General features: G+C 42.5%; 1 protein-coding gene across 1 annotated transcript in view; it reads right to left on the bottom strand.

The window, feature by feature from the left end:
• Positions 1-14,460, bottom strand: part of nell2a (neural EGFL like 2a) — a 44,072-nt gene that overhangs the window by 9,688 nt on the left and 19,924 nt on the right. The window contains exons 13-15 of the mRNA XM_049722866.2: positions 8,189-8,314; positions 2,783-2,905; positions 2,312-2,407 (exon numbers count right to left, since the gene is read on the bottom strand). Of these exons, the coding sequence (XP_049578823.1) occupies positions 2,312-2,407; positions 2,783-2,905; positions 8,189-8,314 (345 nt within the window). The remainder of the gene's footprint in view (positions 1-2,311; positions 2,408-2,782; positions 2,906-8,188; positions 8,315-14,460) is intronic.

Genomic DNA, 14,460 nt, shown 5'->3' with positions numbered 1-14,460 from the left:
AATGCAAAAAATCTATTACCGTAGTTTCAAGAGTATAAGATACATCCCCCAATACGTTGTGTACAATTATATGCTGGCGAAAAACTCAAATCCAATATCATGACACCACGGAGTAGCCATACAAAAAATGGACAATCAATTACGTTGGGTGCAGACCACTCCAACGAGTTTGCAGTACCGATGTGTGCACAGTACTGAATAGTTTGTATCTCAATGAATAGACTGCAGGAATCTAAATGATGCATCACTCCCCCCTCGGTGGGAGCTGCTGTCAAGCAGACAGGAGACAGTAAAAAAAAAAAATCTCCCTCTTGACCCCTCAATCGAACTAAATTGTGCCAGAGGCTTCGAGTGTCCCCGGTGGTGCTACTGGTGCTGGTCCAAGACATTAAAAAAACCACTAAAATAATAGCGCGCGCGGGGATGCTAGCTGTCACCGAGCTGACGAGGATGAACTTGAAGACAAATAAGATGTACAAGCGCCATGTTGCGCTGGCAAACATGTCGCCTTGGGCGCAACGAGAAGCTTCGTCTTGTTCGAGTGCACATTTGTTACTTATTCCGTGAGTGTGTGTATGTATGTAGATACACACTGCTATGTCCAAATGCAGACATTGTCCTACATGACATCAAAATTGCTAAATTGCTGCTAAAAGCACGAGCATGTAACTTGTGCAAACATGTTAATAAAGTTGTCAAACAAGCGAGCCTTATATTCCGCCCTGAGAGTGTCTGCTGGAAAATTACACCCTTATAAAGAAAAGCAAATCTTTCTTGAGTGTGAGGCGTAGCTCAAAAAGGTTCCGCTTTGACTGAGTGATGTAAAAACTAATTAGCCCAAACAGAATTATCGTCAACAAAAGTGCCAGAAGTGGCTATTTGAAGGACGGCCCGTCAAGAGTAAAGGGAGCTAGAAGAAAGGCACGAGACAGCCTTCTCGGACATCCTCTGCTTTCTCGGCGGAGAAAATTCATTTACTTTGAGATGGGCAGTAAAAAAAAAAAGAAAAAAGGAGGGCCTCATAAAAAAGGACCTTTATGGGCAATCAATAGCCGAAGCAACGAGTGAGGACGACAAGCCGGCTTCCTTTCGCTCAAGTGCAAAGGGAAGCGTCTTGACTTGACTTTCTATTAACGCCGGCGTTTGTCTCTTGAAGGACATTCCCGCCAGAGGTTGAAATTGGATGCGAGAAAGCAAGTGATTAGACGCAGCCGTCCAGATGAGATTGTGGCTTTTGAAAAGCAGCTGGTTAATTTTCTGAGGGGATGCGTCGTCACGAAGTGGTTCCCGCGTTGGGTGGATTTCAATGTTTTTCTTGCCTTACGTAATATTTTGCAATTTTCCTCCTGCCTTCTAGGAGACATTAGCGGCCTGGTATGTGGGCCACTTAAAAGTCTCGGATCAAATAGGACACTTGTTTTTCCCCCTTCGGGCTTCACTACATTAAGGAAATACCGTATGATTTTTTTTTTGGGGGTGGTTTGCTACTAAACTCCAGGACCATGGCTCTGGCCTGAGCCGATGAGGATGAAGCCGGCGCTGATTAATGTGTGATATAGAGTAATTCCCATACTGCTGCATGTGCACTACAAATCCTCCATCGTGGCAATAAAAGAGCTACAAGGCCATTATTCACTCGGGTGTGCAGCCGCACACACACACACACACACACATTACAGATGAATGACCAATAAGCACATCAGTGTGTGCATTTATTCATCAAGCGGGGTGGGCCACCTTAACCTATCAGGGGACATATCAAGTCGATACTAAACGCGTGGAAAATATACAACGCAATGATTGAGCATATTTATTCAAACATTGCATCGTGTTTTCACGCTGCATAATAATGCTCATAATATAAACAAACACATATACACGACATAATAATGGATGATATATGCAAATCTGATACCGGATACTTTGCATATGTGTGTGCGTGTGTGTATGTATATATATATATATATATATATATATATATATATATATATATATATATATATATATATATATATATATATATATATATATATATATATATATATATATATATATATTTTTTTTTTTAAATTTATTTATTTTTGTTTTTAACACCACAGCATCCGTTATGGCTAACTGTTAGCCTGTCAATGATGTTTTGCATTGTTTGTTAGCATGCAGCTAAGCTAACTTTCCGAGTCAATGCAGTTGTTTTATAAAAAAAATCTCTATATATATATTAAAAAAAAAATAAAAAAATACATATATATATATATAGCACGCCACTTCCTCAACAATGTCAGTTGCGGACGGGCAACTTAACACTTCTCACCTGTCTCACATCTCTTGCCAGTGAATCCTTGCGGGCAGGCGCAGTTGTTAGGTGAGAGGCAGGTTCCTCCGTTCTGGCACAAGCCGTCACACATAGCTGAAGCAAGAGCAAGAGGGGGGGGGGTTGGGGGGCGGAGTCATAACTCACAAGGATGAATGAGCATTAACTATGCAATTAGAGCAGCACCGGCGTATGTACGTATTTGCATACGGAATAAGAGCTAATTCACCAACGTGATACATGATATTATTTTCCGTGATGAATGAGTCTTGCCAAGGTTAACGTAAAAAATGTTCATCATCCACGCTTAGGCTGTTAGCTAATGTGCGTCCACAAGATGATGGAATGCCGTGGAGATAGATGAAGCGGCTAATACCGACGCCGTGTGCTAGCTCGGATGAACAAATATTAAAACTTAATTCGGGGCTGAGCTTCAAAGTGATATATAATTTTGAAAACCAGGCTGGGTACCTTTGCAGACGGTGCCGTTGCCGGCGTAGCCCGGCTTGCACGAGCAGCTGTGTCCTCCCACCATGTTGAAGCACAAGGCGTTCTCGTCGCAGTCGTGGAGGCCGCTCAGGCACTCGTCGTGCTCTGGGAAGGACACAGAAGACTCTTTTAATTTTTTTTTTAAAAAATTCACGCATACAAAACACGTGACAATGCGGTGTTGGATTAATGATCTATTTAAGCTGTTTCGCTTTAATTTGTTGTTATTGTTTGGGAGCTGACAGAATGATAAATCAGGTGTAAATGGACTTCTTAATATGCACTAATGCATCAATGAAGACATCTGCATTGCTTTGTCATTTCCTCAATGAGCCGAAGGCTTCTAAACGTGGATGTGTTTGCACTGTGAATTTATTTGCACGTGTCAAGACAAGTGTTTCTTGTGGAAACATAACAGTTTACACTAGTCTATGGAAATTCTACTCTGCGTCCTAATTAGAAATGGGGGGGGGGGGTATCCTGTACATACACATTTAGTACAGCACACAGTCATCTTCATAACATAAGCGACAAATCCCCCCATATAGCGGCTAAAAGCGTTTAAAGCCAATAATTATATCCAAATAATAATTATGTCTAAAAAAAATGTACATTATAATATGAACACACAGGCATCATTTTCTGTAGGCGTAAAATGTAGGATTCGAGAGTAATTAGCAGTCTTCTTCTTTCAAAATGTACATAAACATATATTGTGCTGCCATCAGGTGGTCGACAGTGGAATTACACGCAAAATAAATAATAAAATAAAAAAAATAAGACTCTCACAAGTAAACAAGCTTACAGGTGCAGAACTTGAGATGAAGTAGCAAGTTAGTCTTAGTAAAATTCGGTTTAGCATTTAAATTTAAAGGCTACAGATGGCGTCATGCAAAGTAATCTTGTTTAGTCATAGCCTCCAGCACCTCCTTATAAATATTTTAACGATTAAGGAGTCCCGCACTTAATTTCTCAGCAGATAAGGAACATCATTTATAAAATGGCCTCCAGTGGACTGGAAAGCAGACATGGAGAAGTTGCGCCGCTGCTCACATACGTGACATCGATTTGTCGAGTCGTAATATTTGCCCATCAAGGCAAAGATTTGCGTCATTCATATATTTGAATGCACTGCAACAAATCAGAAAAAAAAAAAAAAACTCTCAAGTTTCCGTCTGTTTGCAGCATCTGGAAGAATACTGCAGCTTTTTTATGGGCGAGAAGAACGATCTGCGCCCACTTAATGAACCCTTCTCCTCCCGGGCTTGGGCTGTGTTTGCTTACGAGGTGAAATGTTCCTCTTGTCTCGCAAATCCCTTCGGCGGCGGCGTAATCTGAAAACCTTATCTTTGCAACCAAAAAAATACAGCGTTGAAGAAACATCTCAAGCGTCCGCCTGAGTGATGACGAAGCCTTTTAACGAATATCCTTCACGTGCCCGTGAACGGACGCGCATCGTCCATCAGTCAATTGCTCTAATGGGGAAGGAGTGTTTTACCAAGGTCGCGTTAGCCCCGCCCCCTTCAGTGTTTTTGAGTGATTTTGATATTTTAGGGGGTATTACACCGGGAGCAGTGCAGGTGAGCGACTCGGTAATTGCTCCCCGGCGCCGGTTCCTGCTGCCCAAGGCGTCGACAGACAAACAATCAATTATGTACAGTCAGTCAGCGGGGATGCGAGCGTCTTCTCCTGCTTGACTCGTTCCAGCCTCTGACAAAACAACAACCTTGGGCCGCCCCGGTGAAAAGACTCCATTGTCGTGTTTAACTGGTGTGACAGCAGGCCTTTGTAATTCGTCGTCGTTGTTGTTTTTAAACATATTCCGCCATGAATGAAGCAAAATGTTGAGTTTTGACAATCGAAACTGATTTTTTTTTTAAATTTTCTTGATCCTATTTTTGTGTCCCAGGGTGACAGCATTGTTAGCATAACAAAGTCAAGAGTAGCATCATGTGAAAACAATCACTTGAGGGGGAGGGGGGTGTTTACACTACTTTAATTATCATATCAGTCTTCCGTTTGTTCGTTTTTTTAATTGCACGATTGCATTCCGACGTCCTTCCTGCAGTCAACCATCCATCACTCTGTCAGAAGCTGCTGCGCCTCAGGAAAAAGCACGTCAGGTTATCTCGGGATTAAACAAGGACACACAACCCGAGCGCGGCGGCGTACACAGCCCCCGGACGGCCCGCTTTAATAACAATCAAAGCGAGTGCAGAGCCGAGCCTCTACCTTTTATGGATTAACGACTAATCTAAGGTCTGAGTAAAAGATGAAGACTTGAAGAGATGACCTTCAGTGTATGACGGAAGGTTTCCCGTTTTAAGTCCGGCCACTGTGCAGAATCACCGTGACCCGATGACCTCTCAGAGCGGTTGGACTTGGGGTAAAAACAAGGCGACAAGCCGAGAAGAAATACAAGTCGGGGCTCCGTGCTGTTTGGTGTGGATTAAATCTGCCAATCTGCCCTTTAATCCGCCGCATAAACACTGAGCCATGAAATGAACTACCGTCAACTTAATCCTCTTTGCCAGGCGGCCTCGCGCGAAAACCCGGCCGGCCCGTCGATACGACAACATTGTTTTGGGCTGACTTTGCAATCTGTTAATTGGCCGAAGCAATTGAGGGAGATAAAAAAGCTCATCCATCATGTGAATGCGCAATGTCAATAAAGGTACCGCCGGGGGTTCCTTTTAATGTCTCTCTTCCAACCCGCTGTAATATTTCTTGCGCGGTCAATTTGGAGCCATCAGCACTCCCCTCGGGCTCTTTTTCAAACAGCGGCAGATGTCCGATGGCCGCGGACTCTCGCGAGCCGCTAGCTTAGCATCGTCCTTGTGCTTATTGTCAATTACTGCCACCGGAGCTAAACAGCCATGCATAAAGAGTCGCACCCCGGAGCGTGCTCTATTATTAATTTGAACTTTTTTATGAGCGCCTGGTGTGATGTTTGCTTTCACTGACAATCGCGTTAAGTTGATTTCCTTCGCAAAGACGGGTAATGAAACCGGTGTGTTAAATCGCGGATGTCCAAACACGGGATCGCAATTGCTTCTCAGAAGGTAAAAACGCTGGAGGCCATTTTATTTTCTTAGCAAGGACCTCCATCTTAGAAAATGGAAGTAAAGTTGAGCCAAAGTCTTTTTTTCACCATTAAAAGTTACTTGACTGATCGTCATAAGCAAAGCGTGATTATTGTGGCTACCCGATTCATTTGTGTAGCGTTCCTGATGATTGCGCATTTGTTATCAGGCACTCAATAGCCAGACGCCAAATGTATGGGAGCTGATAGTCCCGAAACTCAGTGCAAAGATTACCACTGTGATTGGACTGATGCGGCGAATGAGTTTTGACATCAAGCCCACCCGGGTTTAATCACGCATATTGACTTTCATAAGGAGACGTGCGGCCTCGGCGTACTGCGGTGCGACGATTCGAAGCCGTTTTAATAGAGCCTGCATACGAGGCAGTGCTGCAATTTTAATCCACTGGTTTGGGATGGTTATTAATCTCCATAGAGAATCTGGGGAATGAGCACACGGTGGCAGACAGCAAGAACAGTGCGGAAATAAATTTTTGCTAGCGGCACAGATTAAAAAGTCGGAGAATTGCTGGTTCAGTGCCGCTGTATTGTTCTTACTCGGACGGCTCGGAGATGTTTTGTTGCGTCCGGAAAACAGCAGATGTCTTTCACAGGTGACGATTTGAACGATAAGCACTAAAAAAAATGAATGTTTTTTTTTTCCAGAGGCTTAAATTTTTGGGTATTTCTTGACAAGGATATATTTATTGACGATGGGAATCGTGTGGCCGGTTGCTAAGCAACCTGGCGCCGCATGAAAACAAGACTGGAAATGAGCTGAGCCAAGAAACAGCACGACCTCCTGCAGAAGTACATTTAAGGTGACTTTTGCTGTACTTTAGTCTTTGCGGGAATTAATACTGCAGAGTAAGCGGATTGACAACTTTAAAATGACATTCAGGCCTAAACAAGCGGCGTAATTATGCTTAAATTCAATATAAAACGTCTTTTGTCATGTTTGTAAACATCCAGTGTAAGCGGAATATAAAATGTTGCTGGAGTTACACTTTCTAGCCTGAGCTTGTTGTTGCTCTTGTTTCCATTGACCTTAGTTTCAACTTTGATCAGGAATAAATTGCTCTGCCGCTTCCATCACAGTTTCTCAAGTTCTCTGCCATTTTCTCTTCTCTACTCATACACAGGCAGAGCACGGCGTACTTCAACCGTCTCCACACACTCGTACAGACACTATAAATACTTGAAAACATTTTCTTCAAAGTTTCCAGCGCAGTCTGAAAACACTTCAGTAGTTTTTACAGACGATAGGAATCGACGTTAGCTTTCCTATAGCTTCATTCGCTTAACAATTTTCTTTCCTATTTTATTTGTGCGCACGCAGCCTCGCAGTTAAATGTTTATCGGCATTGAGGGGGCAATTAGTTGTCCTCGCATGGGCGACGAGAGGGCCATAGCAGTTCAAGAGCCCTTGCATCTTAAAAGGCAACGGATTTACACGCTGCCAGCGATTCTGCACTTCCGTGGCACTTCATGAATCCCACGCAAACTTTTCTTATGAGGGGACATACGAATAAAATGACAAGGGTAAACTGTGGGAAAACATGTTGGATTTGATCGAATAAGGGATGAGGGTCCTTTGGATTTTTTTTAGCATCTCAGTAATGGCCGGGGTACCGATTATGTTGGTCCCACTATTGGTCCTTAATGATAGTGATGGGCAAATGAAGCTTCAAGATGATTCATGAACCCATTGTTGTGTTTACTTAGACCTCTGTTCATCGAAGAGCTGAAAACCATTTCTTGAAACCCTCACTTTAAACCAACATCGCCATTTAGAGGAGCCAAAGAATACAACAACTGGTTCATGAAGCTTCATTTTCCCATCACTACTTAATGAGACCAAAAAGTTCCGTTTATTTATATTACATTGCAAAAACTTGACTCAATTGTTCCCCGACATGCTAAACGAAGCACCGCAACAAAAATGGAGACGGTTGGTTGTAAAACTGCAGACCTTTGACTGATCAGGCAGTTTCGGTTTCACCAATAAAAAAAGGATAATAGTGAGTAGAATTGCATCAGGCCGCGTAAGTATAAACTGGATGGTTTTGTAAGACTTGAAATAGCCCAAGGTCTTCACTATGCACTCCAACTTGGGTCGTCCTGTCGAGTGGTGGAAGGAGCTGGAAGCTTATTTGTAATTTCAGACTCTTTGTGTCCACTGTTGCTATTCTCCTGCCAAGTGTATCAAGCTAAGTCCTTTTCAAAGCTTTTCTTTCATTGGTCAGCCACTCTGGTGTCACAAAGCTCTTGTAATTACATTCCAGGGCTGCCGTTAAGGAACTCACCTGTGCAGGAGTAGTCATCGATCCTGATGTAGCCCGTGTGGCAGATGCACATGAAGGAGCCGGGGGTGTTAACACACATGGTGTTCTCCCTGCAATAGTGTTTCCCTTCAGCGCACTCGTCAATGTCTGAAAAGGAAAGTGGGCAAGCATAAGTCGACGCTGGGTTGGATTGGATTTCACAAAATGATCCGCAATGCCCATTGAGCAAGAGAACCGATGGTATTTGGCTAATCATATCAGAAAGGGTCCCGTCGATTGACCTTTGTGTAAGAAATGATTCGAATATTGAAAAGCGGATTACGGTTTGGCGCCTTTTTCCAGATCGCATAATACCTTGTTTGAAATCGATATTCTATAAGACAAGGTTGGTGACTCGTCATTGATTTAACTTCCACATTATTTTGTCACCTTTAAGTAAGCGGGAAGACGTTTCAGGCATGCTAGCCTTCCTCTAATGTTTCCACAAAAGGTCTTGGGAAATGGTTCTTGGACGATAAATTGTTTCAAGAGTGGCAGGAAATTTATTAGCTGATTTTGCTGGCTGAGATGAAAATGTTGGTTCAGGTCAAGAGTGTCAAAATCATTTCAGTTCAGAAACCACATCCGGACGAAAATTAATTTCAGGTTGACCAGACTGAATATATTCACAGCTTGATAAGATATGACAATTTCACATTTTGGTAATTTGCGGGAGAAAGTAATTACGAATACGTGAAGAAAATATTCAATATTGGAAATTGTGATGAACAAAAATGGGCAGGAGGAAAATGGGCAGATTGGTGGGTTACTGGTTATCATGTTTGCTACAAAATTCTAAATTTAAGAACCTGTTATTTGTCTACATGTGAACAGCAATCGACTGGAGACCAGTCCAGGGTGTCCCCCGTTTTTGCCAAAGTCAGCTGGGATAAGCTCCAGCTCACTTAGGAGGACAAGCTTTATAGAAAATGAATGGATGCAAACAAAATGATGTTTTCACCAGCCTTGATTGAAATTGCGCAATTTTGCATTTCTAAGATGTCTTTTTGAAAAATAGACGTGGACCAACCTATCACAAAAAAACACCTTGTCTCTTCTCAATATGGCCTAAAAGGAGATTTAGAACCCTGCGCGGAAATTTGCTGGTAAAAAAGCGATTTGTCTTCGTGGATGTCAAGCAAGGGACAAAATGCAGCTGGTCCCGTCCGTGAGAATGACACAGCGTTCGATTTGCAATCCCTTCAAAGTAAGAAAATCGGGCAACGGCTCGGTTACGTCAGAGGTGTGGAAGTAACTGTTCATAAAGCAAAGTCGAGAGTACGTTAATGCGTCGGACTGCAATATAAAGTGGCTTATACGGCTTTAAGAATGTCATTTATTAGTTTGGCCTTCTCGCGCTCGCAAATCCATTTTTGGATGTAATAGCTGTTGCTAAGGCAACGGCTATTCCTGGGCTTTAAAACGGCGTGCCTTTGCATCAGACAGGCGAATCGACAATCTCGCTAACAGTATAAAAATTAATCTCGGTAGAGTGATGCAACTAAATGTAATTAGAACGAAATCAAAACGGAGCAAACAAACACGGCTCGGTATTATCCTCCGGGGTCTTGTGACCGTCCGTGTCGATTGTTCGGGTCAATAATGGGCAAAGCTCACGAGAGGCCGTCTCCACGGTGCTCGCTATTACTAATCATTAGCAATCTATTATTCATTTCCTCGATTTCGTGTCTCTGCTCGGCTGCACAAAGACGTTCAACCTTGAATCGGTTCCGTGCCAAATGCTTTTGGCTGGCGTGCACTTGAAGTTGAATTTCAATAGATTTGCATTGGAAAGATTTCAGCTCGCGTGTCCTTGCACAAACCGGGAGCTTAAGCACCTGCCCGCAACGGTTCCATTCACATTTCTTCATTGCGCAGTCGCATCAATACGAGAGTCTTTGCGTTATTGAAAAAGCCTTCGGGAAAAATACAACCTAGAAACAATCTCTCCACCTATAAGGTACATGTGTTATTCACGAAATGAATGGAGGCTGAGTGAACCTTGTCACTGGCCTTGAGGGAACCTGGTTGGAGAAAAAGACAAGTTGAGAGCAAAAAAAAAAGTGGAAGGTGTGAGATAAAGAAGTGAGCGAGATTGTCACAAAGGAAAGGGTGTGGGTAGGTTATCGTGGATTTAATACGGAAAAAAAAGATGGCCAATTGCAAATGCTGTCACTGGTCTCGAAGGACGTTGAGGGTTTTGATAGTTTTGGAGGTGAAAAGAAGTAAAGGGAAGAAGAAAACTTCAAGAGAGACAAGGAGAATAAATTGGGAAATAAAGAGTTCAAATAGGAAAATTGTGAATTTAACATGGAAGGTAAGTAAACAAATGACCAACTGAGAATTTGACGGTGAGTTTTGGGAAAATGTGACGTACATGGAAAAGAGAAAAATTGAGGATTAAAAAAGTGAGATGAAGAAGTAAGAGACAATTGTTTGAAAATTTAACATCATAAGAAAATAAATCAATGCCCAACTGAGAAGTTTTGGGGATGAAAAGAAGTTAAGAAGGGAGGACAAAATTACAAAACCAAAGAGCTACGGGTTGAAAAGTCCACCGGTTGAGGGAGATAAATCCGTAAAAACAAAAGAATCGTACCGGAGATGAAAAGGTTAGCGGGTAAGCGATAAAGTGGGAAGAGCGATCGTCCTCTTGGAAAGGGCAAAAGCATGGCTTTAACGTGGAAGATAAAAACGAATGACCATTTGGGAACTCTGTCACTGGCCTCCAGGAAAGTGTTTTTTTTTTGCGGAAAGGTGGACCAGGGAAGGGCAGAACCACAAGATTGATTGTCCAAAAGTGTGGACTCAGTACAACAGGCGGGTAAGACAACAAATGGCCCATTGAGAATCCTGTCACTTGAAAATTGAACCTTTAGTTTTTGGGCTGACACCAAGTCAAGGAATGCGTGAAAACCAGAAAGACAAGTCGGTACAAAAAGCAATCGAGACGTGAGAAATATCGTCTTGGAGGAAATTGCTAAAGCCGAGATTTAACTTCAGTCAAAAAAACGATTGGCCAATTCAGATCCCAACCATCCTAACGACACGTAAAGACAATTTAGTTTTCTGGATCCCAGTCAGCTGTCCTCAACCTTGAGCTGAGGTCTGGAGGTGACCAGCCTCCTTCCGATTGGCTGAGCCTGACGACAGCTTGATTGAGAGCCTTATAGACGCCATCCATCCCCGCATATGGTGGCAGCAGTTAGGGTTTGCTCAAACAATATATTAGCGGGAGGGGGATTGGCGCTCGGACAAATGGCTGTCTCTCCATTAGGCCGTTCCATTTTCTTGATTGGCTCGTCACGTGGGCAGCAGAAAGCTGGCCTGGAGTCAACAGGCAACTTTCGCCACTCGTCGGAGAAACGAGGTCAATCTTCCGCCTCGACCAGAAATCGACTATACGCACAATTGTAGCTTGACGTAGGCTAGCGCATGATGTGATTCGAGGATGTTTTCGTTTAACAATTTGATTCAGTTTGATTCGTCGGGATTCCGATCGGAATCGAAACAGTTGAGTTTGAGAGGGTATGATTCTGTAAATGAGGTATTTCCTTCAAAAACCATTGGATACATATACCGATATTTTTCACTCGTTTCTTTTAAATAAAACCGATTTCCCGACTCAAATCTTTTTTGTTGTTGTTGTTGCAAACCTGTCCGAGATAAGAGCACTCGCTCGGCTTGCCGTGAACAGGATGGATGGTTTGTCAAATTCACGGGTTAACTTCGACACTCCATCTACCACGTCGTTCACAAAAAAAAAACCGGCGACCTTGGGGAAAAAAAACGGGGAAATTCCCGGCTTTTACTAGGCAGTGCTAAGGAGGAATTTAATGAAGATTATAATTGTTCTGACATTTTCACTTTTCCCTCTCTAGCTCATTAAAGTTATCCCAACAGGATATAAATAGAGGCTTTATTCGTCTTCATTTGCATGGCATGTAGCTTGCAAGAGCGCCCTTGCTATCTTGTATCCCATACTGCAGTTAAGCAAGGTCTGGCAGAAGGAAGATAACGCCACCATTGCCGTTGGATATCCCACAAAGAAACGCGATTAGGTGACATTCCGTCAGTCGGCCTCCCCTTGCATCGCTTCACCTAGCAACTCGCTCAAACTTTTCAATTCGTGGCGGAATTCGTCTGTCAGACGTGCCAGAACATTGTCTGGTATTTCTCAGTACGCACTCGTAGCGGTCGGATAGACAAAGAGCAGCATAATAAGAGTCCGTCAATCAGTTGCCAATGCTTAAGTGGAACCTCTAAAGTCAAACGCCCTGGAAATTGAACAACCAACACCGAGCGAGATTTCTCCAAATTACGAGTGGCATTGTTTGCGGCAGCTTGATTGCAGGTCACTTACGTCTTGTTGAATTACCTCTTTAGTTTCAAATGAAAAATCATGCATATTAAAATTTGTTGTTGTTGTTATTGTAGCCGCTTTTTTTCCGCACGCTACATTTAGTAGCAATTACGGTTTCCATGTCGGATTGAGTGTAAACACTCGTGTGTTAAAAATTGATAAAATGAGTGATTTTGCAAGTCATCGCCTCGTCATGAATGTTTTCGGGCAATTTGGATTATCGCTTCATAATTAATGGATTGAAAATTTTAGTTTAATTAAGTTAAAAAAAAAAAAGCCCTCGAGAATTAAAACAAAAAAAATAATGCAGAAAGCTTCATTGCTGGAGATGGAGCAGGAGCCAATTAAGATGAGTGTGTAGGAGGAACGAGTTAGGAATCTGCATACTGAACGCGGGCCTTGCAAATTGTCTCAATAATGTGCACTGGCTGTGATCAAACGCTCCAAATGTGCTCTCTGACTTGGAAGGATGCATCGGGGAAAGAAAAAAAAAAAAAAAAAAAAAGGGGATACGTGAGTGTGTGTGTTTCCGGGTGTGAGAAAAGATGTGATGCATTTTTAAAACGAGCAACCGTCAGAGACAATCACGTGTGTACATTTAGAGGAGCATCATATATATATATAATATTTTTCACTAATATATATATATATACAATATTTCTCATTACACCTGGGACATGATAATTAAAATTACAATTAAATCAATGAGGTAATTTTCCATAAAGTACACACTATTTTTTTCCAATCCAATTATCACTGTGGGATTAATAAAAATCAGCATGTTAAGCTCCATGAGTGTATTTGAAGGCACATTCATCTTCTTCTGTGAATTAAGGTTGCCCTCTGTGGCATTTGCAGTGGACAGATGCTGTTACTTATACTCTAGAGAGTGTGTGTGTGTGCATGTGTGTGTGTCAGGGGGGGGCGTACAGTCTGATAAATGGCTGGAATGTTGCTTTTGGGTGACATTTTGGCAGGGTCGCACAGGTGAAGTGTGGGCAAACATAGCCAGATGCTTGCAATATGTCAACACTTGCTTGTGTGTGCACAAGTGTGCGTGTGCATAAGTGTGTGTGCATGTGCGTGTGTTTTACTGCAGGGCAGTGATTGAGTTTTGCAATTGGCCGTGCTCTTCACTATGCACCAATTAGCCTGCCATCACCTTGTGACATTTAAAAGATAGCGCGGGCGTATTGCGTATCGTTGCGTGTTTACATATGACACACGCACATTCAAGGAGGGATGAAAAGGCAATTGAATTGAATAATACTTGAGGAAGAAGAAAAATATGGAACGGAAAGTTCAAAATTGTCCGCATTCATTTCAATGGGATTTTTTTTTTTAATAAAAATTGTCGGAAAAGTGGAAATTTGAGCAAGCTCAAGCTGAATATTTTGACATTGTAAATTAATCAGTTGAAAATGTGGAAAATCTCGAGGGAAAAAAAAAAATCTCCCCAGCATTCAATTACATGCCTAACGACATCATGGCCGTGAATAATCCCATTTTAAGCCTGCAGTGAAAAGCAGGCTAACTAAATCCCGACGCTATCGAGGACGCGGCGCTTGACATAAATTCACGTGACGATCAACTTCTTAAGCGAGACACAACTATTGAGTCGGCGTTTCTTGGCCGGGAGTCAGCTCGGCGACGCGGTGGGTGAATAATGGTATTATCGCAACGTGTTGAACTATACTGATTGTTCCATTTAGACACAATCACGCAGACTGTCACTTCTCCTCTGCTCGTCCCTCCGTCTAATTCCATTCGGAAGATAAACATTTGGAAAACAAGGCTGGGAAGCCCGGTGCCAATTTCAGTCTGACAACTGTGTCAAATATTGAGAATCGATTTTGGATGGCTATATTAATTTATCATACCGTATTTTCCG

Source organism: Syngnathus scovelli, chromosome 6 (assembly GCF_024217435.2).
Source record: "Syngnathus scovelli strain Florida chromosome 6, RoL_Ssco_1.2, whole genome shotgun sequence".
Taxonomy (NCBI): domain Eukaryota; kingdom Metazoa; phylum Chordata; class Actinopteri; order Syngnathiformes; family Syngnathidae; genus Syngnathus; species Syngnathus scovelli.
This window is presented reverse-complemented; position numbering and strand designations above follow the sequence as displayed.